Genomic DNA, 22182 nt, shown 5'->3' on the forward strand with positions numbered 1-22182 from the left:
TCATTTGTAGTACCTTCATCTGGTACCAATACTGGGCCATTACATTGTTCTCTCATAATTCTCTCAAAAACCCCATGATGCTCTAGACTATTACCCAAGGATACTAGATGGGGGATCTGACACTTACTCTCCCTTGGATGGGTGACTTAGAGTTACAGAGTTAGTTAGCACGCTGCTGTTTAATTCTGGTTTGCTGAAATTAAAGACACAGAGTACCCATGCAATAGGGCCTTGGGCCAGAACTGGACTGGGTTTCAGGGCTGAACCAGAGCAGATATTCACACATGTAAATGCAAAGAAAAAGTGCAGTGGGGGTAGGGTTAGGGGGCAAGGAGATTCTCCTCAAGTTTTATTTTATACACCTCTGTGTTTTAGCAATATTTAACCCAAGAAGTACTTAGGTACTAATCACATAATTAAAAATTAAGAATCGTGTTACAAAAAAAAAAAAGAATCGTGTTACACTCATCTCCAGCAGGACCTATAACCACTCAGATTTCACTCTAACAAAATGTTGAGATTCCTGGACAAAAGGCTTGGTACAGTCCAGCTTTAGAGTCAGACAAACCGGGCTGCCAGTCTCAATATTATCTCTCTCCTTATATACTGCTCAAGGTACCAAAATTCTCAGAGCCTTGAATCTCTTGAGCAGGAAGGGAACCTGACCTCACCCTGAGTTTTCACGAGGCTCGCGTTAAGTGGCAAGTAGCTCTAATGTAGCGGTCTGCACACAGGAGGCCAGAGTATGGCCACTGCCCCCCCTAGCTTTGAAGGGTTTCTTCTAGTCCACATCCACAAGATGGTCCTTCTCCAACATGATCTACTCGGGCAAAAAAAAAAAGAATGCTATCAACCACCATTCCTGCCCATAAACCCCCAGCCCCGAGCCTCCCCTTCTGAGAAGGTCGACCACCCTTTAGGAGCCAGGCAAGATTCTGGCTATAAAACCAGTGACAGAAACCTTCTGGCAAATGAGGCCCCTGATGTCCCATTGTCTCCGTAGTCCAATCTGTGCCTCTTGCACAAGGTTTCAGGGACATAAAAACATTCAGATAAATGGGTCTCTACTACAGAGCTCTTACATGGGGAAAAACCTCTAAATCTAAATCAATTAATACGTATGCAGTCCCCACCACTGGAGCCAAGCTTCAGCAGGGCAAGAGGAGAAAGAACAAGGGCCGGGTCCCAGCCCTCCAGCGCCAGACTGGCCAGATAAGGCCGCACAGCCAACAACGGGAGGCCCTGCACTGACTTCCCGGGTGTGGGTTACCGAGGTCAAGGCTACCAGTGCAGCTGGCATCTCCTGACACTGCTGGTTAGCACCTTTGCCAGGAACAATGCTGGCAAATGAAACTCAGACGTCTGTGAAGCAATGTGGTGGCAGTTCTGACGCACTAGTGGTTATAAGGTGTGCTGTGGATACCATATGACCCAACTGTTCCACATCTAAGAATGCTATCCTATGTGCGCACACCTTGAGCCATGAGGATGTTCACCTCTGTGTTGTTTACAGAATGAGAAAATTGGAAACAATCTTAATATCCCATAGCAAGGGACTGGTAAATTATGTTGCACTCAGGGAAGCAGAATACTTGGGTGATCACTGAAAAAGGCAGAAAGTATCTAATGACATAGAAGGGAGGAGGTTTATGAGAGCCCTTCACCTGACATCAAATCAGAAGCTTCGTGAAGAACAGACAGCTATGAAGGATGGAGATGCTATGCCACAGCCTGGGAAAAGAGACTTGTCTTTGGACTGCCAACTAGACCAACAGTAGTCGGGTGGCGGGGGGCGGGGATGATCACCAACTCACAACCCAGTCACTTCCCCACCTGCAGTATTTTTTTTTTTAAGATTTTATGTATTTATTCATGAGAGACACAGAGAGAGAGGCAGAGACATAGGCAGAGGGAGAAACAAAATAGGCTCCCCATGGGGAGCCCGATGTGGGACTCAATCCTGGGACCCCGGGATCATGCCCTGAGCCCAAGGCAGATGCTCAACCACTGGGCCACGCAGCATTCCCTCTTTCTTTTTTTTTTTAAAAGGGGGAAGAGGAACAGAGGAGGAGGGAGAAGAATCTTAAGCAGGCCCTACACCCAGCAGGGAGCCTGACGCAGGGCTCTATCTCACGACCCTGAGATCATAACCTGAGCTGAAATCAAGAGGTGGATGCTTAACCAACAGAGCCACCCAGGCGTCCCCCCCCCCCACCCTTTTTAGTATTTCTGAAACCATTTTAGGATTCCTCAACCAAATAAGGTCCTGTAGTCAAACAAGTTTGAGAATCACTGTATTTTATACTATCTACCCACACCCCACTCCCTTTCTCTACCCCACTTCTGGGATCTGCAATGCATCCCAATGCACTAAGAACTCGAGACACCCTACATTTTGGAAACTGCTTACGCCTGCATTTCTCATGAGCATCTGGCTGCAGACCCTTCACTGAAAGCTGTCTGAATATGTCACTGAAATGCTAGGGAATGCTGATGGACTAGAAAGTATCCCGGATGTGGCCAGGAAGCATGGGGACCCTGTGCCTCTCACCTACTAGAGCATCTTCAGCTACATCATCTCTTTTTCCCGGGTGCACCCTCTCCACCGGAGCTGCATTAAATCAGAGGGCCACGATGGCCAGGAGGGGAGGCATAAAGGTGGGAAGAGTTCAGTGGGCAGGATCCTCAGCACCTCGCTTCCCTTACACTAGTGGACAGTTCCATTTTCTATTTTATTATTTGGTCTTCCACATAAGACTTCATGTAAAGAAAGGGCTCTCCTGCTACAAAGAAAAAAAAAAGTTGAAAAACCACTGAAGCCCTATAAGGTCCCTTCTAACTGTTACAGTTGACTTTCTTTAAATTTGTATTTCATGTGGGAAAGAGTCATCTCAAATGGAGAGGCTGGGCCAGTCTTCCTGGAGAAGGTGAGGGTTTGAGCTGAACTTGCTCCAAAAGACGCTCCACGGGTTTAGGGTTGGGGATGAACCAGGGAGTCTGCCTCTGGGCAGGAAGGTGGGGAGCGGGGTGACAGTGCTGGGGGAGATGAGAGGGTCTGTGCAACTAAGTGGACGGATGAAAAGGCACCTTGGAAACCAAGGTCAAGAATAGCCATGTGGAGGCTGGCAGCAAGAAATCGGCCGATGTTTGAAGAGTTATGCGATCAAAACAAGAGAGCCACTAGTTAGGTGACCGTGGCGGATGGTTTCTGTGGCTCAGCATGGAGGAAAGGCTGAGGTGAAGAAGTGCTCATGGTCTGGCTATCCAAGGTCAAATGCAGAATTCAAGGTTCAACTTGAATGAGAACTTCAAACTCAACCTCCACCTCAAACCTGGTATAGAAGGATGCCCAGCACAGGCCTGGATATTCAGACTCACCAACTAGTCCAAGAACATGTCCCAGGCATTCTGGCCAAGATAGGATCCCCAAGGATGGCACCCTAAATGGCCTCCTGGGCACACATACCCCTTGAGGTTATCACCCCTCCACCGCTCAGGATTCCCCACCCCCACCCCAACCCATGAGGATCTTTGTGTGGAATGGAACTCAAGGTGTCTGAAAGAGAAAGGCATCTGTGCTGCCTCCTCTATGCTTCCTCCAACCAGGAGGGTTCGATCACATTTTGGCAATTAGTGTGTCCCACCTTCCATCCCCTTCTGGATCCCCATCTGGCACTTCAATTCAAGCAGCCCTTCTTCGGTCAGCCACCTCACATCTTATGGAGCCTCTCCAGGGCCTTCTGGAGGCTGGCAGTTGGCTCTGGCAGAAAGGTACAGGACTTCCAACTGGAATCCAGTTACAGTACACATCTGACTTTCACTTATCTAGAAATCCAAACAACCAGGAAATGCACACGACGTCACTGGCCAATTTCCAGCTGGTGTGTGACACCGATGACAAGGAACTCCTCTTGCATGCCGATGTTATTCAACTAACAATAGCTGGCTGAATGTGCTATCGAAAATAATCGTGAACCTGGGGCACAAGGAAAAGAGTCACCGTGATCAACTTGCAATGTCTGACATGAACAAGGGAGGAGTGTTGGTGTGTGTGCCAAGCATGTGCCATCTGTCCTCTATACCATGACTAGCCCTTCAGATTGGATTTTACTTTAAGCTTCATCATACACTGGACATGTGACTTGGGAAAGTCACAAAAGCCACCTACCTGCCTTTTCATCAACAAAACAGGATAAGAAGCCTTGTCCATTACTCCCCCAGGACTGCTGGAGGGTGCCGACAAGCTCATGTACAAGAGACCGTGCTCTAAAGTATCCAGTGCAGGGGATTATGATATTTGAGGGATTATAGTTCCTCTCCACAAGAGTGGCCCCGAGGCACTACACGATCCTGAAGAGGCTTCTAAATCAACAAAGAATTAGCACGAGCGTGGTGGCTGTGAGGGTGACAGCCCTGATGAGGCGAGGCTCAATTCTGAACTTGAAAATGGTTCTCTGCTCCCGTCACACAGGACAAAGGGACACTGGGGTCCCTGTGTCTGCATGGATTCTTCCCATTATTGCTTGGCACTAAGCTGTGGGCACACAGGCCCTGGAGACCACAGAGCCCAGTTTGCAAATCAACAGGGCTACCACCTCTTCCCAGCAGTGGTGAGATGGGAGAAAAGCAATGACACCATTGCCAGAAGACCACCTAAAGGGGGTCTTGCGGTCTGGCAAAGGGCCATGCCGGAAAGCCGCCAGGCAACCCCAAAGCTATGGCCACTTCTTCCACTGCATTATTTTTGTAACTGTACTGGGTCACTGAACTGGACTTTCTGTATAGGAGCTGCAAGTCCTTGTAAGACTCAGGTGTTGGAGGTCCATATCTGGTTTAGGCCAAGATCTGGTTTAGGGCAGGCTCATACACCTGTGCCCAGGGTAACTGCGTTGCTGGTGGAGTAGAGTCACTATCATGAGCTCAAGCATCCAAGTGGGGCGAGGGGGGGGGGGTGTCTCTGGAGTCTGGTTCTCAGGGGTTTGAGTGCTGGGTCTTCCATGCTGTGGGAGCCTGGAAACATCTTTTAGCTTCTCGGTGGCCCAAGTTTCAACCACAAAAATGGGATAATACCTGCCTCGCAGGGTTGGTTATGGCAGTGAAGTCACTGCACACAGGCAAGACCAGAGCCTGGCACAGACTAGGAGTCCACATGTCCATGAACAGGCTTCACCTTACACAACCGGCATGTCTGGAAGGCTCTCTGAGAAAGCCTTGGTGAAATGCTAAGCCTTGCCTTACGACACACAGGAGGGCCTGCTGGAGCCTTTCCGTGATGTTACAGGGGAGGGCAGGGACGCGAGCGAGACACACCCAACTCAGAATCTCCGTGCATCTTGTCAATTACTGTGACTGGATGCATTATCCACCCTCCAAGCTGTTTCCTTTCCTATAAAGTGAGGCTAACATCACCCCACAGGACTGATGAGAGGACCATCAATAATAATTACTAATATCGAGAGATAAGACACAATAATGAAAATGACTACTGTTTACCGGGGCTGTGCGCGTGCCAGTGCTGTGCTGGGCACTGTGCCCACATTTTATCTAATCCTGCCCAAGTCTCATAGGCTCCTGGCTTCTCCAACAAGAAGGGTGGGGGAGGGGAGCCTGCCTTTCGGGTGAGTATTTTCTACCTTGCAACCACCCCTCCTTGAGTTGCTGGGGATGACGGCTCCCAACCCACAAAGCACTCTCTGAGCATGCCCCGCAGAGCAAACTCCATCCAAGAACCTTACTTTGCTTCATGGACATGGGTTATTCTCGTTTTACAGATAAAGAAAGTGAGGCCGGGAAGACTCCTCAACTCGCCCAAATAGTGGGTCATACCATTAGTTAGCTAATGAGCATCTATCTCTCAGTGACTAGATCTGGATCCTGTCAGGCAAGACAGTGACTCAAAGCCAGGGGGGAGGAGGGGGGCGTCTCTGGATCCCGGCTCTGGGGGGTTTGAATGCTGGCTCTTCCATGCTGTGTGAGCCTGGAAAGGTCCCTTAACTTCTCTAGGGCCAGGTTTCCAACTGTAAAATGGGACAGTGCATGCCTCAGAAGGTTGGTTATGGGAATTAAGTCACTTCACATAGGCAAGACCAGCGCCTGGCACAGACTAAGAGCCCACATGTCAGCCACTGTCACTGTTCACTGTCCAAGGTCCTCCCTTAAGAAAAAGATCTGCACTTGCCTGAGACATGCTTCTCCTCTACTTACTTGTCTCTGTCTTCTTTGAAGCCCAGCTGCAACGTCTCCTCCAGAAAGCCCTCCCAAGCCCTCAAGCAGCCAGACACACCCCTCTCGGGGCTCCCCTCAGATTTGGCCTGGGTCCCCCTCCCAGCACTGACTCTGACCTATTCAGTCGATTGTCAAATCAATCTGCCTGCCCTTCAGGACAATCAACTTGATCCTCACCCAGTTCTGTACCCCTGGGGCACCATGCTTTTGGCAGGACCTAGATGACATTCAATAAATGAAACCAAGTGACTGGCAAGCCACCCTTCCCAGGTTTCCGGTTCTTATGCCAGCCATCTTTTACTGAGGAGCCAGGAGTGCCAGGGAAGGTGCTGAGCATCCATCGCACATCTGCACTGCTCACAGACACCTATACCGTGACCCACTTTATGGATGGATAAACTGAGGCTCAGAGGGGCCAGATAATTAAGCTAAGGACACACAGCTAGAGAACAGCTGGACCAAGACAAGAGCAAATCTACCTGACTCCAGTAGACCTTCCTGCTTAGTCGTCCTCTACTTGGTCTTTGCTTTTCCTCCTTTTCTATTTTTGGGTGTGTATGGTTTAACAGTGATACGGTATCTTTTTGCACAAAGTGAGGTGTCCCCACATGTAATTTCCCCGTTACTAGGAACAATTAATAGCAAACCAACGGGCCTCTGCACTGGATGGCTCTGATGTGCCCAGGCCCTCCTCCCAGTGTCACCTGCACTAACCCACTGACACAGACACTCAAATGCCACCTGACTGACTGACAGCCTGGCTTCCACCTTCTTCCCTCTTCCCCTCGAGGGCCCCCAGAACCAACAGGGGAAGTTGGTTGCTAATGGCAACGGCCTTGGGAGCAAGGTGAGACCTAGCAGCCCGCTGCTGAGGGCTGGAGGGAAATTTTCAAGAGCCTCTGGGGCCTCTTTCCATCAATCAAGGCGGCCTCTTCCCTGCCTGGGCCTCAGTTTCCTCTTCTATAAAAAGCAGGCACCACCCTCCCTGATTCTAGTTGTAGAGCTGAGAAGAGTTATGGGAATCCAGGCAACTGGGCCTTGTGGGGGCAGGGAGTATGGGGCCCTGGTTGGATTTAGATGGGCCAAGCAAGTGTTTTTAAAAAACAGGAATACCTTCTGGCACCCTAGCTCAGCAGACCCGCCCCTCCACCCTCCCACCCCCACCCCATGCACACACACACACCCTGTAAGGGGCTGCTGCACACTGAGGCCTCAGAGTTGAGCGCCATGGGCTGAGCCTATTCCTGGCTGTGTGTGATCTGGGACTACTGGAGATAGAGCTACCAGTATTTTCATCCCATCATCCTTACTAGACCAGAAACCTGCTCGGACAGGTAAGACAAGCTATTCTCGACGTTTAGAGCTGACACCCAAGTTGTTCACAAGAAAAAGACATAGCTGTCTGGGGGTGGCCAGAGCAGCCACGTAACCGACAGGCTGGAGTCCTAGCTCCCAGGGCTACCCACAAGGCAGGCATGGGCTCCTCTGAGCAAACACCCAGGGAAGGCGGTCTCAGCCCCTACGCCCTTTGATACTAATCCCCTCAACTAGCCACAAAAGGGCAGCCACCCCATCCTTCAGGAACCAAAGCCCAGCCCCTCCCAGCTCAAGTTCATGACCTGGCCAAGCCTTTCCAGGATCATCAATACCAAATACCGAACATTTTCCAGAGAGAAACTGGTCTACAAATCACACTCAACTATCCTTGGTGGAGGCTTACACTCTCCCCACCTCATAGATGAAACGTCGTATTGTGAGGTCAAAGGAATGAAGCAGTCAGTGAAGCTGTTCATGGGGCACAAGCTTTCTCCAGGCCTCTGCCTCCCTCCTCGAAGCAAACTAGTACCCACTGGGCCCAGCGCCCTGCCAGGAATACTGAACACCCAGCCCTGGCCCCAGAGAACTGAAGGGGAGCTATAGCTCATGTCTACGACACCCACCCTTAACCCGGGGTGGGTGCCCTAACTGGCGGCCACTAGGGCATGATTTTGCTTTGAAATGCTTTCCATCCTCACTTTGTTGAAAGGATACTAGTCTAAGCTTATGCACAAAGATGGAACTCTGGTCTAGGGGAGGGGCGAAGGGCTGCTCCCCAGGGAAGACGTAAATGGCAGCATGGCAGGCACCCTACCTCCTGGGGTAGGAGTCTCGCAACAGGTAACTCTGTCCTATGGAAAAGTCAACAAGGTGGCAGAGAGGAGAGGAGACACCACCCAGCAGGCTGGAGGCCAATAACACAGCCCACCCCTCAGGTCAGCTGCCCGCACTGCCCACTAGTTTTCTCCTGTGAGGTTCTCCACTTGTCCACAGATGAGTCCAGGGCCTGCTTCTGTCCCCAGATGTTGGCAGGCCCCTCAAGTCAATGAGTTTATTAGCATTACGGCAAAAATCACCACAGCGAATATCACTGGAGTCTCAGGATAGCCTGACCAAAGAATGTCATCACCATTTTACTAATGAGGAAACCGAGGGCAGGGAGGTGGCCACCCCAAAGGGCACTTGATAAGGTAAACAGAAAAACCCAGAGGTGGATAACAAGCCACTAGGTACTATTAATTCCTGTTTGAGGTCCTCCATTCAGTTACAGGTTTATTAGCAAAGGAGGGTGGTGGCCCCAGCAGATACTACTGTTCAGGATGTGTACCAGTGAGTGACACACTCTGAATTCTTGTGTTCAGGTCGGAGCATCTAGTCATCTCTAGCTCACCTTCCTCAGGACTCCCATGCTGAGACTTGGCTGATGCTGCAAGGGGCCACCTCAGCAGCCAGTCCCCTTTCATTGACAGCAGTCACTCCCCAAGTGTCAGGGTGTGGACGGGAAATCGGCCCTGGTAAACCATCTCATGAGACAAGACACAGACACAGGCCACGGTCTCCCCCCTCCCCACCCCCACCAGAAGTCTCGTCATCAGGCAGAGAAGATGGTCAAGGCAAGCACTTCAGGGTTCATACAGGAATCATCTTTTATGAAGCACCAGCTTTTAAAGAGAGAGGCACAGCCAGAGGCCTTCCTTTGGACTTTATCTGGACACAGACAGCTGCGGTGGCCCTGCCTATAACTTGAGGAGCCTGGGCGGCAAAACCTTGTCCACTGGGCAATATGGCACCAGGCCAACCCTGAGCCATCCGACGGGCACAGGTGGTACTGACCAGGCTCAAGGGCCTGGCACCTAAGGGGAGGAAAGGGGAGGAAAGGGGGGGGGACACACAGGGGAAGGAGAAAGGAGAGGTGGGGGGAGGGAAGAGGAGGGGAGAGGAGGAGAGGGGAGGGGAGGGGAGGAAAGAGCCTTTGTGCTGGCCTCCCTTCCCCCACACAATCCCCCAGAGCAACAATCAGTTATGCAAATAGGAACCCCTCCCCCAAGCCAGAGCTGCCAACTGCTCCTAGGCCCCTTCCCACTCCCTCTAGATTTCTACGTCCTTCTCGGGTGTCTCCTTTGCTCCTCTGCCCCTTCCCTCCCTCCCTCTGCGTGTCTGTCTGTCTGTGTCTCTGTCTCTGTCTCTCTCTCTCTCTCTCTCTCACACACACACACACACAGAAGCACAAGGCCCTTAGGCCTTGCCCATTCGGAAAAGAAAGCTGCCCCTGCCCCCCACCCCATCCCTTAAGGTCTTTGGTCTTTAGAAATTAGTTTTACCCTAATTTTACCACTGCCATACTCATTTCTCATTTGGGGGCCAGAAACAGCTAGTCCAGGGGAACAGTTCACAACTGGAAGATGCAATCCATCGCTTAGAGCTTCACAAAGTAATGTGAATACACCACCCACTTCCATCTTATTTTGCTAATTCTCTCAATGAAACAGAGTATCTGAGGGTAAAAATCAGCTTTGAGGCAGGGCCCTCACCTGGCCTGGTGGTCTATGTTGGGCACCCACCAAGCACATGGAAAGTCCAAGCTAGGTGACAACTTCCAGTGGGGCGGGGTTGTTCTCAGCCACCACCACCCCCCTTCTTTTTTCCGCAAGATACATACTTCTGATTGTTTCAGTTTCAAATTACCATCAGCCATCTAAATTGGGAATCCCAGAGCAGGCACCACAGGTGCATCAGAGGTGGATATTCAAAGCAGGCCTTATTTACAAATGGTGATGCAAATCTGCCCCATAAAGCTGGACACACAACACACAATACACACCCACACACAATACACACCATGGCCACTGTCCATTCCCACCAAGGACCAGGGCTGTGAGTGTCATCCATCCCCCACAATGTCGAGATGGCCAACAATGACCATGACCGTGACGACAGACATCTTCGGGCACACAGGGAGCCTGGTGCCTGTTGTATCTTGAGTTAAGCTTTGCCAGCTTTGAAATAAAGACAGTTGAAAGACAGCGTAAATGTTTTTCTGAGTCCTATCTACAGACTGGTCAAGTCTTCTCTTACTTCCTGGGTAAAAAAGTTCCAAACCAAGGGAATTTAAAACATTCCACTCAAGGAATGCCAGAGGGCAGGCCACAGGGACTATTTTTCAAGAGGGCAAAGAGTAAAGGGTACTCTGGCCACAGGCCTTAGGGCCTCCTCTCGCTCTGCTCCCATTACTGTGCTCTCATCAGGTGAAAGTGACACCCCTTTCCCTTGGGAATGGTTCCCCCACTCCAAAACCCAAAACCCAAAACCAAAACCCACCGTGGTCCCGGCTTCCCCTGTAAGGACAGTCTCTGGGTTCCACCTTGTAAGACCTCAAAGCCACTCTGCAAACCAGAACCAGAGCTCTCCAGCCTCCCACAGTGCATTTGCTGAGAGCACACTGTCTACAGGGCACTATCCTGCCTCCTTCAAATACTTAATCTAGAGAAGGGAGCCTTAGGCGCTTTTGTCATCTGTTCTTTACAGAGAAAGAAAATGAGGCTGGAGAAATATCAGGGCCACACAGGGCACTCAGAAAGGACAGTGCCTCCCCCCACTCTCTAGCATCAAAATGGGGGTCTCAAGTCTGCTAGAGCATTCCCAGCAACAAATACCAATGAGATACATTTCACAAATCCAACAGTTTTCACGTTCTAACGGATCCCTGTGACTTTGGATAAAAATCTGAAGGGCAGAATCATATGTAAATTTGAAAAATATCATCTACCAAAACAACTCAGACGGGAGTATTGGTGAAACGTGCTAGAAAAGTGGGTTAGAAGACAAAAAGTGGCTTTGGTGACAGCATTTAAGACACTCATGCCAAAAATGCATGTGGAGACCTAGAGTCAATTTTTTGATGTAAGTTGAGAGCAGAATATAACACTTCTAAACTTACATGCCCTCTCCTATAAAGCGATGATTTTAAAAGTATAAATTAATAACTTTAATACTTTAAGGAGCAAAAAATACTTGTGGCAACAATGAAGCCACACCAACCTGCCACAGTTCTGCTCTGCATCCACACCCACTTCCACCTGCTGCAGGCCTCAGCTCTCAAGTCCTTTTTTTTTTTTTTTTAAAGATTTATTCATTTTGGAAGACACAGAGAGAGAGAGAGAAAGAAAGAGGCAGAGACACAGGCAGAGGGAGAAGCAGGCTCCATGCAGGGAACCCGACTCTGTTCCCGGGTCTCCAGGATCACATCCTGGGGTGAAGGCGGCACTACATGGCTGAGCCACCCAGGCTGCCCAGCCCTCTCAAGTCCTACATAAGGTGCCCCTCCACGCAGCCTCAGGAAGCACACACCTCCCACCAGGTTAGAAAACCAGGCACTGGGGTAGCCCTGGTGACCCAGCAGTGTAGCACCGCCTTTAGCCCGGGGTATGATCCTGGAGACCTGGGATTGAGTCCCATCAGGCTCCCTGCATGGAGCCTGTGTCTCTGTGCCCCCACCCCCCCACCCCCCCCCCACCAGGTCTGTCGTGAATAAATAAATAAAGTTAAAAAAACAAACAAACAAACAAACCAGGCATTGGAGTTCCCACGTCACCAGGAAAAACTCCACGCTCGTCCTCCAACAAATTAAGGTAATAGCTAGACTTTTCCCCAACATTCAATTTTTCCTCCCCCCAATTTCTGCTTAAGCCCCTAGTCATCGCTAGCTCGTTTAAAGATAACGAACCCTGGGCAGCCCGGGTGGCTCAGTGGTTTAGCACTGCCTTCAGCCCAGAGCGTGATCCTGGGGACCCGGGATTGAGTCTCACATCAGGCTCCCTGCATGGAGCCTGCTTCTCCTTCTGCCTGTGTCTCTGCCTCTCTCTCTCTCTGTCTCTCATGAATAAATAAAATCTTAAAAAAAAAAAAAAAAAAAGATAACGAACCCTATCTTGTAACAAAGGTGGGGGTGCTCTGTTGCCCAGAAGCATGGATCTAGCTCTTCTAGAGTTTGCCCAGCCTTGTTTCTAGGTGTCACACACAGAACTGGTGACCAAAAGGGCCCCCAAACCGCTCAAGGCAGGAGATCAAGGAACTCTGATGGGGACCCCAGGGTCTTTCAGCAGGGAAGGGGGTGAAAGCTGTGCCCCTGCCACAGCTACAGCCGCAGATCCCTCTAACTAGGGCAGGAGCACCCCACCCCCCAACAACAATAACACTGTTCCTTCTGGAAGGGCTACCAACAGCTGCACCAAACTTCCAAACTAACCACCACCTTGGGGGTGCTGTGGCCCCCCTGTCTGGTTCCTTCTAGTCCTTGTCAGAAGGTCCAGGCAGGGACCCACCAACTACTTTTGTTTCATTGGGAACAGGCAAGGCGGGGGCCTAGGCGGCCACTGGAGGCTCCACTGAAGTTTCACTGGTGAGTGAGTGGCGGGGGCACAAAGGAAGGAACCGCTGGGGGAGGGGAGGCCGCAGAGCTGGAGGGCTGGGACAAAGGGGACAAGAGACAAAAGGACAGGAAAGGGAGCCTGCTTTCTCCTCTGAGGAAGGAACTCTCCCTCTAGCCTGATATTTCACTCAAACATCCCAGGCTAGCAATGGGAGGCGGCTTCAGGTGACACGGACACCCCTCCGGCCTCAGCTGCACACTGGTGGCTCCCCTGGTCATGGTCGTCCTCTGCCCCCGGCCTGTCCAGGCCCCCTTCCTCAGCCCACTTGTTCAAAGTCAGGGAGGCTGCTTTTGATCAACTGCCTCTCTCCAGCCCCAGCCGCCACCCTGAAGAGAGACAAAGAATTATTTATTTGGAGAAAAGAAAAACCCTCAAAGTGTCAGCCGGTGACAGACATGATACTTTCTATACAGGAATGAGGAGGCAGGAGCGAGGCGCCAGGTTTTCTAGTCTGCGGGGGGCTGTCACCAGCAACACACAAGCCGGCCACCCTCTGTACCCTCAGATGCTCTCAAACCCTACCTGCTTGGCCCTTTGGGTTTTTTTCCCCTTAAGACCACCACCTACCTCACCAGGAGATTGTGATAATTAATCTATATTGAAAAAGAATGTGTCCAGCACCGGGATGGGGTCTGCAATCAAGATGGCAAAATCTGAAACGTGGGCGAGGTCAGACCAGAAAGGCCTGGAATGTCTGGCTCACGTGCAGAGCCTCTGTCCCACAGTCAGGGAAACCTCGGAGCTGTCTTTACCGCAGCTCCTGATCTGTTTCGTTTTGATCTGATTTTGAGTTTAGTAGAGGAGAGACTGAGGCCATCATATTTTACATTAACAAAGCAAAACTGGCATCCACGCAGAGGCCCAAGACAACAAAGGGGCAGTTTAAGGGTGAGGCCAGAAGGCTGACTGTCACCGCCAGCAGGGGCAGCAGGAGAAAGGCAGGAGCCACCAGTGCCCTCTTCCATGGACCACAGCCCTTCTATACATAACACAGTTGGCTCCTTCCCTCCCTGCTGCCACCCATGCCCCTGCCAGGCCAGAGTCCCATTCCTCGGGACACCACTCCTTGGGATATCCAGATAGCTGAGCACCGCCAACACACCAGGCACAGCACAGGTAGAAAAGTCCCCATCCTCCCAGCAAGAGCTTCCATCATCATGCATCAAGCCCTCCACTCCTACTGTTTTGAAACTCAAGACTTTTAATGAGCACCGACTATGTGCCAGTCCCGGGGGGCTCACTCTTTCATAGGGGCCTGGGAAAGGGCACTCCCAGTCCGGTAGTGGAGACAATGGGGGCTTGAGGAGCGGTAAAGAGCCTATACTCAGAGAAAGGAAAAATGGAACTGGGCCAAATGAACCAGAGAGAGGTTGGGAGGGCTGCTCCAGGCTCCTCGGTCCTGGCTGGGCTGGACGGCCAAGCTGGTAGCAGCCACAGCTCCCGTATCAAGTCAGGGATGGACTGTCCTCCAGAGCAGCAGATGCCGCAGTCCCAGTGGTTGAGTGACCCTTTCTGTGGCCTAGACAGGCTAAGTCACACCTCCCCTATGACTTCTATTCTCACAGATCCTCCTCACCCTCAGGCCCAACGCTTGAGTCCCAATTATACCCTGGATGGGGCCCCAGCAACTGACCCACCAAATAATAAGACCAACGATTGGGCCACGATCAGCTCTGATCAAAACCCACCTCTCAGCTCTCAGTGAGAGCTTCTGTCCTCATGAAAAGAATGCCGAGGTGACACATGCTCCTCGGAATCATTTTCATTAAAAAGTGAGGGGGAAAGTAGCTTGGGTACCCCAAATGTCAAAGAAGCTCTGGACAGGACAGGCACAGGCTTCCTGAGACACAGCAGCCCAGAGTGGCCCTGGCCCTCCCCAGGGTGAGATATTCCGGAACAAACTCACTGACTCACCAGAAAAGGGTGGCACTGTGGCAGGCACCTGTGCCTCAGTGGTGGCCTGGGGCCTGGCTGCAATGTCCAATCCCCAACCGCGGCGGGGGGGGGGGGGGGGACACATTTGTGCTTTTGGTAAAGCCTGGAAAACTTAACTCAGGTCTGAGAGAACAAAGACCCCCTAAAAACATCCTTAAAACCAGCATATTTTTCATTCTTTCATAGTTTATGTTCTTGCAGATTTGTGTTTCCAATAACCAGTTTTTCAAGAAATTTTACTGGAATAACAGCCATGCAAGGACATTTTTGTTCCACCTCTTCTGTCTCCAAGGTACAATCGTCACTTTCCCCAAACTTCTAGCCATACCCTGACAAGGGCCCCGAATGGCCCAGCTGTGCGGAGTCGCACACACACCAACACCGGGACGGGGGAGGTATCATTTACCAGCACTTTACAGAGAAGTAAGTGAACAGGTAAGTCCAAGCAGTCAGGCCAAAATCCAGAGCCCCAGGCTGTGGCGGCCCCAGGGATGGGGCAGGCTAAGGCACACTTGACCTCTTTCAAGGGAGACCTAGAGGGTTCTTTGGTGCCCCCCTCCCCCCCAGGAGGACAAGTCCATCTGAACCTGCACAAGGTATTATCTACTGTTCAAAGATGCGCAGTTAGGATCTTAAAACACATAAACCCCAGAGAAAGGGGAAGAACGTCTATGAGTTCTGTGAGGGTAAATGATCTGCTGCTGCCCTGTCTGCAGCCACACCTCAGAGGCATCAACTATTTGATGAATGAAAGCTAAACTGACTGGGTGAATATCCAAGAAAACCAGGGATCTGCTCTAACCTCTCAGTAGATTTTGGATAAAGTGGTGTTTGAAGGAAGTGATTTCAAGCCTTGGGAAAAGCCTGTATAGCTGCTTTAGAACTAAAGCTGCCCCTCCGCTGGGGTGTCACCGGCCCGTGGTGAAGAACAGGTGAAGAGCCATTAGCAATTAGGAGCCACCGCAGCACAAACTCCCTCCCAGCCCAAAGCCTGAGCACCACCACCACCCCCTCCCGTCCCCAAATCTTGTTTATCCTCCTGGCAAAGCAAACCTTCTTCTTCTCAGATAATGCAAAGGCCAACCGTACTAGATTTGCATGGCCTGATAAAATCACCACCAACGCTGAGTGACAGGGGGTCCAATCATGAAATATTCCTACCAGATAAGCGCAACAGTTACAAGAATAAGAACCTGGCTGCTTCCCGTGATCCCACGTTAACACCACACTAAGGCACCAGCTGAGGGACAGTGTTCAGGGCTCTTAGCCAGGTCCCTGCCCACCCTCTTCCCCATCCTCTATAAAAAAATGCAAAAACCAGGCAGAAGAAGAGTCACAGGACTTTCAGCCTCAGAGATTTCAGCAGTTAGCAAAAGGTTGGGCTGAGTGAACACTAAGCGTTTCTCTGACGACATTTCATGTTGGAAGTTCCATCAATATGTCAAAGACCTAGTTCAGAAAAGCCAGGCGAACAGCAGGGCCAGGGCAGTGAAACCTGGACATATGCTGAGGGCATTAAGGCTGCAGGGAGCCACTGAATGCACCGACGGAGCCCAGCTAGGTGGGCAGCCTCCTGGTACTTCCTGATGACTTTCAGTCCACAAATACAAACTGGAATATCCATCAGGTGTCCAAAGCCCTAAGTTTATGGGCCATGCCTGATGGCTCAGATGATTATGAGAGATTTCTGAGAATTCAAGGATCTCTGAATTGAGACATGAAATATGAATAGAGATCCCCAGGGGGAGAGAGAACAGTGGTAAGCACTTCAAGCAAGGAAGAATAGCCTGTGCAAAGGCCCTGAGGAGGGAGCCTGGCCCTTCCCTTCCTTAACTACAGTCTGGGAATGTTTGGTAACCAAGTCTAAGAAACTTACATTGTCCTAAGTGAACCCTGTATTTTCCACCCTCACCATAAAAATACACAGTCAACATTCCAAAATTCCCTCAATTTTTCCCCCCACCATACAAGGTCAACCACCTTCTGACCCCTCACTGCTGACCACCCTTCCATTTTTGCAGTGGTTTCCCAAAAGCAGAGGCTTCTAATCCCTGAACAGCTCACACGCGCCTACAGTTAAAGACACACCCTAGCTTCCTAGCTGGCCAGTGGTCATCCAGGCTGCCTGTTCATGTCTGCAGAACAGGCCTGGACAGGGACAAGGGAGAACATGTTTTCTAACCAAAAGAAAAGAGCAAACCAATCTGCTCTGGGCAGCATAGGCCAGGAAGGAAGTAGGAAGTCATCCTGAGTGCAGGAAGTCCTCGCTCATCCCTAGATGAGACCAGACCAAAGCCCAGCAACAGGCACTCAGTCCTGGGAAGGGAAAGATGGTTTGGGGGTAGGAGGCAGAGGTGAGAACACTGCTCTGCCTCGTACACGATGTGCTGAGGACACACAAACACTTCTAACCAAAAAGCACTTGGTTCTCTTGGAAGCTCTGTCCTCACCCCCACTCCCCAGCAAAAACAGACTGCAGGAAGAAAATGAATCAAGTTTTACAAGCTTCCCTATTTACCCAGGACTACAAATCTATCAGTGGGGAAGCTTTTAAAATAAACTCTCTCCTAGCAATGTCACTTCCTTTCTTCTAGTTGCCACTACACACACACACACACACACACACACCCCACCTCTTTAACTTTAGCTGTGGATCCTGAGTCTGAAAGAATGATTCCAAATTCAGAACACACACCAATCCACCACTTGTAAGTATGTCCTACATTTTATTCGGCTCCTCTCATTTACTTGTGTGTCTAAACATACCTGGTGCAGCTCCCTAAGCAGGGATACTTTCCCAAGAGCACTGGCTACCTTTTAGCCTCTCGTTCTTTTATTCCGGAAATACTATTGGGCATCTTCTAAGGTGCTTGGCATCCTCACCCCAAAACAGTACTGCAGGTTGAGTGCAACCCATTTTACAGATGAGGACATGGAGGCTCAGTTAAGCAACTGGCACAGGTTATACTATAAGTAAAAGCCCTACTGGGGATTAGAACCTAGGCTGCTTCACCTTGTTCTCTACACTCTGGTTCGCCGGCATCCCATATATTTCTCAAAATCCAAACTGAAAAATTGCTTCCTTTAAAAAGAGACTCATTCTGAAGGCACCTGGGTGGCTCAGCTGGTTAAGTGTCTGCCTTCGGCTCAGGTCATGATCCTGGGGCACTGGGATTGAGCTCAGGTCATGACCCTGGGGTACTAGGATCGAGCTCTGAGTCAGGTTCCCTGCTCAGTGGGGACTCTGCTTCTCACTCTGCTTCTCTCTCTCCCCCTCCCCCACTGCTCATGCTCATTCTCTCTCTCAAATAAATAAAATCTTTAAAAAATAGATACATATAGGGACGTCTGAGTGGCTCAGCGGTTGAGCATCTGCCTTTGACTCAGGGCATGATCCTGGGGTCCTGGGATTGAGTCCTACATCGGGCTCCCTGCAGGGAGCCTGCTTCTCCCTCTGCCTATGTCTCTGCCTCTCTCTCTCGTCTCTCATGAATAAATAAAATCTTTAAAAAAAAAATACATACGTACGTACAAAAAATATTTTAGAAATTTAAAAAGACTCATTCTGGATCACCAGCTGCTTTAATAGTAAACTTTGAAAACCAAAGGCCATTTCAATTGGTATTTCCAAAATGGATCATGGAAAACTCAGAAAGCAGTAAATAGAGCCTGTGCTTCAACATTAACGGCACCACTCGGGGTGGTTCCTTGAGGTACAGGGTTTGGGGTAGTCTTTCCAAAACAGGGACAACGCCCAATAGGTCATGAGGAAACAGCAGCCCCTTGGCTGGGGAAATGGGGTTAGACCCTCAACCCACAGTCACTAACCACAGGACCGGGGCAATGAGAGGCAAGGCCTCTGAACCTCTTCAATGGCTTGAGGCGCTCCAGATAACATGACCTATGTGCAGAGCGCCTTACAGCCCCCAGGGCTGACCACATGTGAGCTCCCAGGAGCTGAGGAGGAGGGCAGGGAGACAGGAAGGCTCTTCTAGCAGTTGAGAGGATCCAGGCTATGCTGGAGTCTAGAAATAGCTCAGATCTCACCCCCAGTTCCAAGACTGCTTACAACCTGTATTCCAGTGTTTGCAGGGGAGGCAATGAGATAGCATCCCCCAGAAAAAAATAGAAGGACTTTCTCCATTTTAAAATCAGCCTACTCCATTCATCCTATACTCTCCGCTGGCTTTCTATACCCCTAAATTCATCAGTGGGCCCTACCTTCTGACCCCATCTTCCTGCCAAGCAGGTAGCCCCTCTCCTATCTGGCCCACATAACTCCATAACTCCGGCATGCCTGCCTGCACACAGCCCCTCTGCCACCCACCTGTCTGCCCCTTCCCGCTACCCTACACCTGGGTACCTCCTTCCTACACCCTCACCTTGCTTCATCCATAAAGCAGAGCAGTAAGAACTTAGGTCACTCTCACATGGCTGCCTAGTCTATGAGAAAATCCTTTACAAAAAGTCAGATGCAGTTATTCACGTGTGCTGAGGTCTCTGAGTCCCACACACATCCCATACACAGCCCTTTACTCATTAGACTCTGTCTCCTGCTGCCATCACTTCTGGGATGTTGGTCAGAAAAGCCCCATGAAGTGAGAAACGAGGGAGGATCCTAAAAAGAACTCTAACTCAATGACTCGACTACTTGAAGCTGAGATCCAACTTCTCATTTAAAGCAAAAACAAAGCTGCCAAACGCCAGGCCATCCATCCTTGAAGAAAGGAAGGATTTCCAGCTAACCCGTCCAATGAAATCCAATGTGGCCTCTTAACTAAAATCCCCCTACTCTATGGCAGGGTGTTCACGGATTATTTTCCTTCAAAAAACAAAACAAAACAAAACAAAACATAATTTACACATTGAGTGTCTTTACTTTCCAAACCATTCAGAATTAGGGAAAGGGGGGAAAAAACACGTCTGTTTCTATTTGAAACTGTCAAAATTAGCATTCAGTAATTAAAAATCACACCCTTTCTCTTAATAACCTAACCAGCATGATACAATCAGGTTGTGCCAACTCTTTAATCTAATTGACTAATTACAGATTTTAATTTAGTCAGTTACTGAACAACTGTTGACAATTTGTTTTCATTAGGGACAGAACAGAATAAATATTTAGGCTTCCAGTCACAAAGACTCCTGCAATCAGTTCTCCACCGTGACCCCAACTTCAGAGCAGGCTCTGGCTCTGGCAACATCTTGAGACACAGGTACACACACAGCTCTGGAGCCACTTCTCAGCTACAGCCCCGCACACACCTTCCGCCAAGTCCCTCCTAAGGCGAAAGCCTGAAATGCGAGCTGCGGCCTACATTCCCAAAGTACAGGCAATTCCCAAATTCACACACGTCACTCAAGAAGTGGCAAACACTTAAACGTTGTGAAGAAAAATAAATTCAACGCTACATGTCACTGGCTTTTAAGCAACAAAGTAAGTTAACAGTCAAAATAGGTTTATCTGCATTCATCTCACTGGGAAGCAAACTGTCACTGACATCTTTTTTTTTCTTTTTTTTTTTTTTTTTTAAAGAAATGTTTATAGGTTTCTTCTGAAACAATCCAATTCTTTCAAAGTGCATTTTTACCCCAAGGTCTCCACCAACTCCTAAAGTCATCTTAAAGTTTCTTAGAGTAACAGGATGGTTTGAAGGCTAGGACAGAGGCTCTGGGTTCAAAACCGGACTTTCCTATTTAATGACCTCATCACCAGTTAAGCTTCGAAAGAAAGGGATAAAAATATTTACCAGGACTAAACATCATACCCAAGCACAGCACCCGGCCCAAGGTAAATGTGCATCAGATTCCAGTCACCACTGTTTCAGAATTCACTGCCCCCAGGCTACAAATCAGGAAACTGAAGCCCAAAGAGAAGACAATGCTCGGTCGAAGGTTACACAGCCAGTAAGTGGGGAAGTTTGTTTGTGAAAGAGGACTTCTGCCCCAGGGATCCATCTCTTCCACTGTAAGCCAGCTGAGAGCAGTAGGGAACTTATACTTATTTGCAGGGGAGGGGGCTGGAGGTCTCAGGAGCATCTTCTGGAGATGGGAACCTTCCACACAGAGTCTTACCAGCCTTGGGCCACCCATCCTCCAAAGTGGGTTTTCCCTATAGGAAAGCTTTGAGCAGCCTGAACTTGGAGGGATGACCCAGAAAGAACTCTGCCTTGTGCCCCTCCTGACTCCAGGGGGAAACACAAGGGTCTTCACTCTACAAAGCCTAATCCTGGCCATTCCAAAACAAGCCTACAAAGAGCCTCCCTCATTGTTAGGTGGACAAAGCACAGATGGATGCCACAGGTTCCCAGCCAAAGAACTCTAACCAGGTCCCTTGAAAACCCTCCTGGAGCCTGAAGCCTGGTTGGTATTTTTTTAGGCTCAACAAAAATCAAGCCTACCTCGGGATGCCTGGGTGGCTCAGTGGTTGAGCATCTGCCTTTGGCTCAGGGTGTGACCCCAGGGTCGGGGGATTGAGTCCCACATCGGGCTCCCTGCATGGAGCCTGCTTCTCCCTCTGCCTATGTCTCTGCCTCTCTCTGTGTCTCTCATGGGTAAATAAATAAATAAAAATCTTAAAAAAAAAAAAAAAATCAAGTCTACCTCAACTGAAATGGAACCAAAATTCCCAATGTGTTCTGTTGACCAGAATTCGACCAACCTGGCCTGCTCACACTAGATCCCCTGAGCTGAAAGCAGCTCTAATCAGCAACTCCATAGTTCTTCTTCCATTTCTTCATTAAAAGTGACTCGATGCATGCAATCTATTTGCCAATGAAATATCTTCAGGCATGGAGTCTACAGGAGGTGACAGAGGATTAATAAAAAGTGACCTTGTAAGTGAAGAGATGGGGAAACTCTCCCATTAGGGCATGCAGGCCTAAAGCAACAAGTCTTCCTCCTGGCCGAGGTCACTGAAAACCAGCCCAGTAAGGAACCATCAGACCCACAGGCAGGGCTTCAGTTTTTGCCCATCTCCCTCGGGACACATTCCCACCTACTCCTCCCAGTACCAGTATCAAAACTACCCTGGCCTGGGCAGTGGGGCATCAGTTAATTAGGCAGCAAAGATGCCAAATCTGGTACTAATTCCTGGGGAGGCAGCATGGTGTGATAGTGAAAAGCACTTTTTCTAAAGATTTTACGTATTTGAGAGAGAGAAAAAAAAAGAGAGAAAACACGCATGTATGCACAAATTGGAAGGGGAGTGGCAGAGAGAGAAGCAGCTCCCCACAGAGCAAGAAGACCCAGGTGGAACTTGATCCCAGGACATGGG

General features: G+C 49.8%; 1 protein-coding gene across 7 annotated transcripts in view; it reads right to left on the reverse strand.

The window, feature by feature from the left end:
* Positions 1-22182, reverse strand: part of SSBP3 (single stranded DNA binding protein 3) — a 164273-nt gene that overhangs the window by 126451 nt on the left and 15640 nt on the right. Inside the window, exon 1 of one of the 7 annotated variants that reach the window (XM_072820333.1) lies at positions 8933-9020. The exons of the other annotated variants lie outside the window; for them this stretch is intronic. Within the exon in view, the coding sequence (XP_072676434.1) occupies positions 8933-9005 (73 nt within the window). The 5' untranslated portion in view covers positions 9006-9020. Of the gene's footprint in view, positions 1-8932; positions 9021-22182 lie in introns of those variants that run through there. 7 annotated transcript variants of the gene reach the window in all.

The sequence above is a fragment of the Canis lupus genome, chromosome 3 (assembly GCF_048164855.1).
Source record: "Canis lupus baileyi chromosome 3, mCanLup2.hap1, whole genome shotgun sequence".
Taxonomy (NCBI): Eukaryota; Metazoa; Chordata; class Mammalia; order Carnivora; family Canidae; genus Canis; species Canis lupus.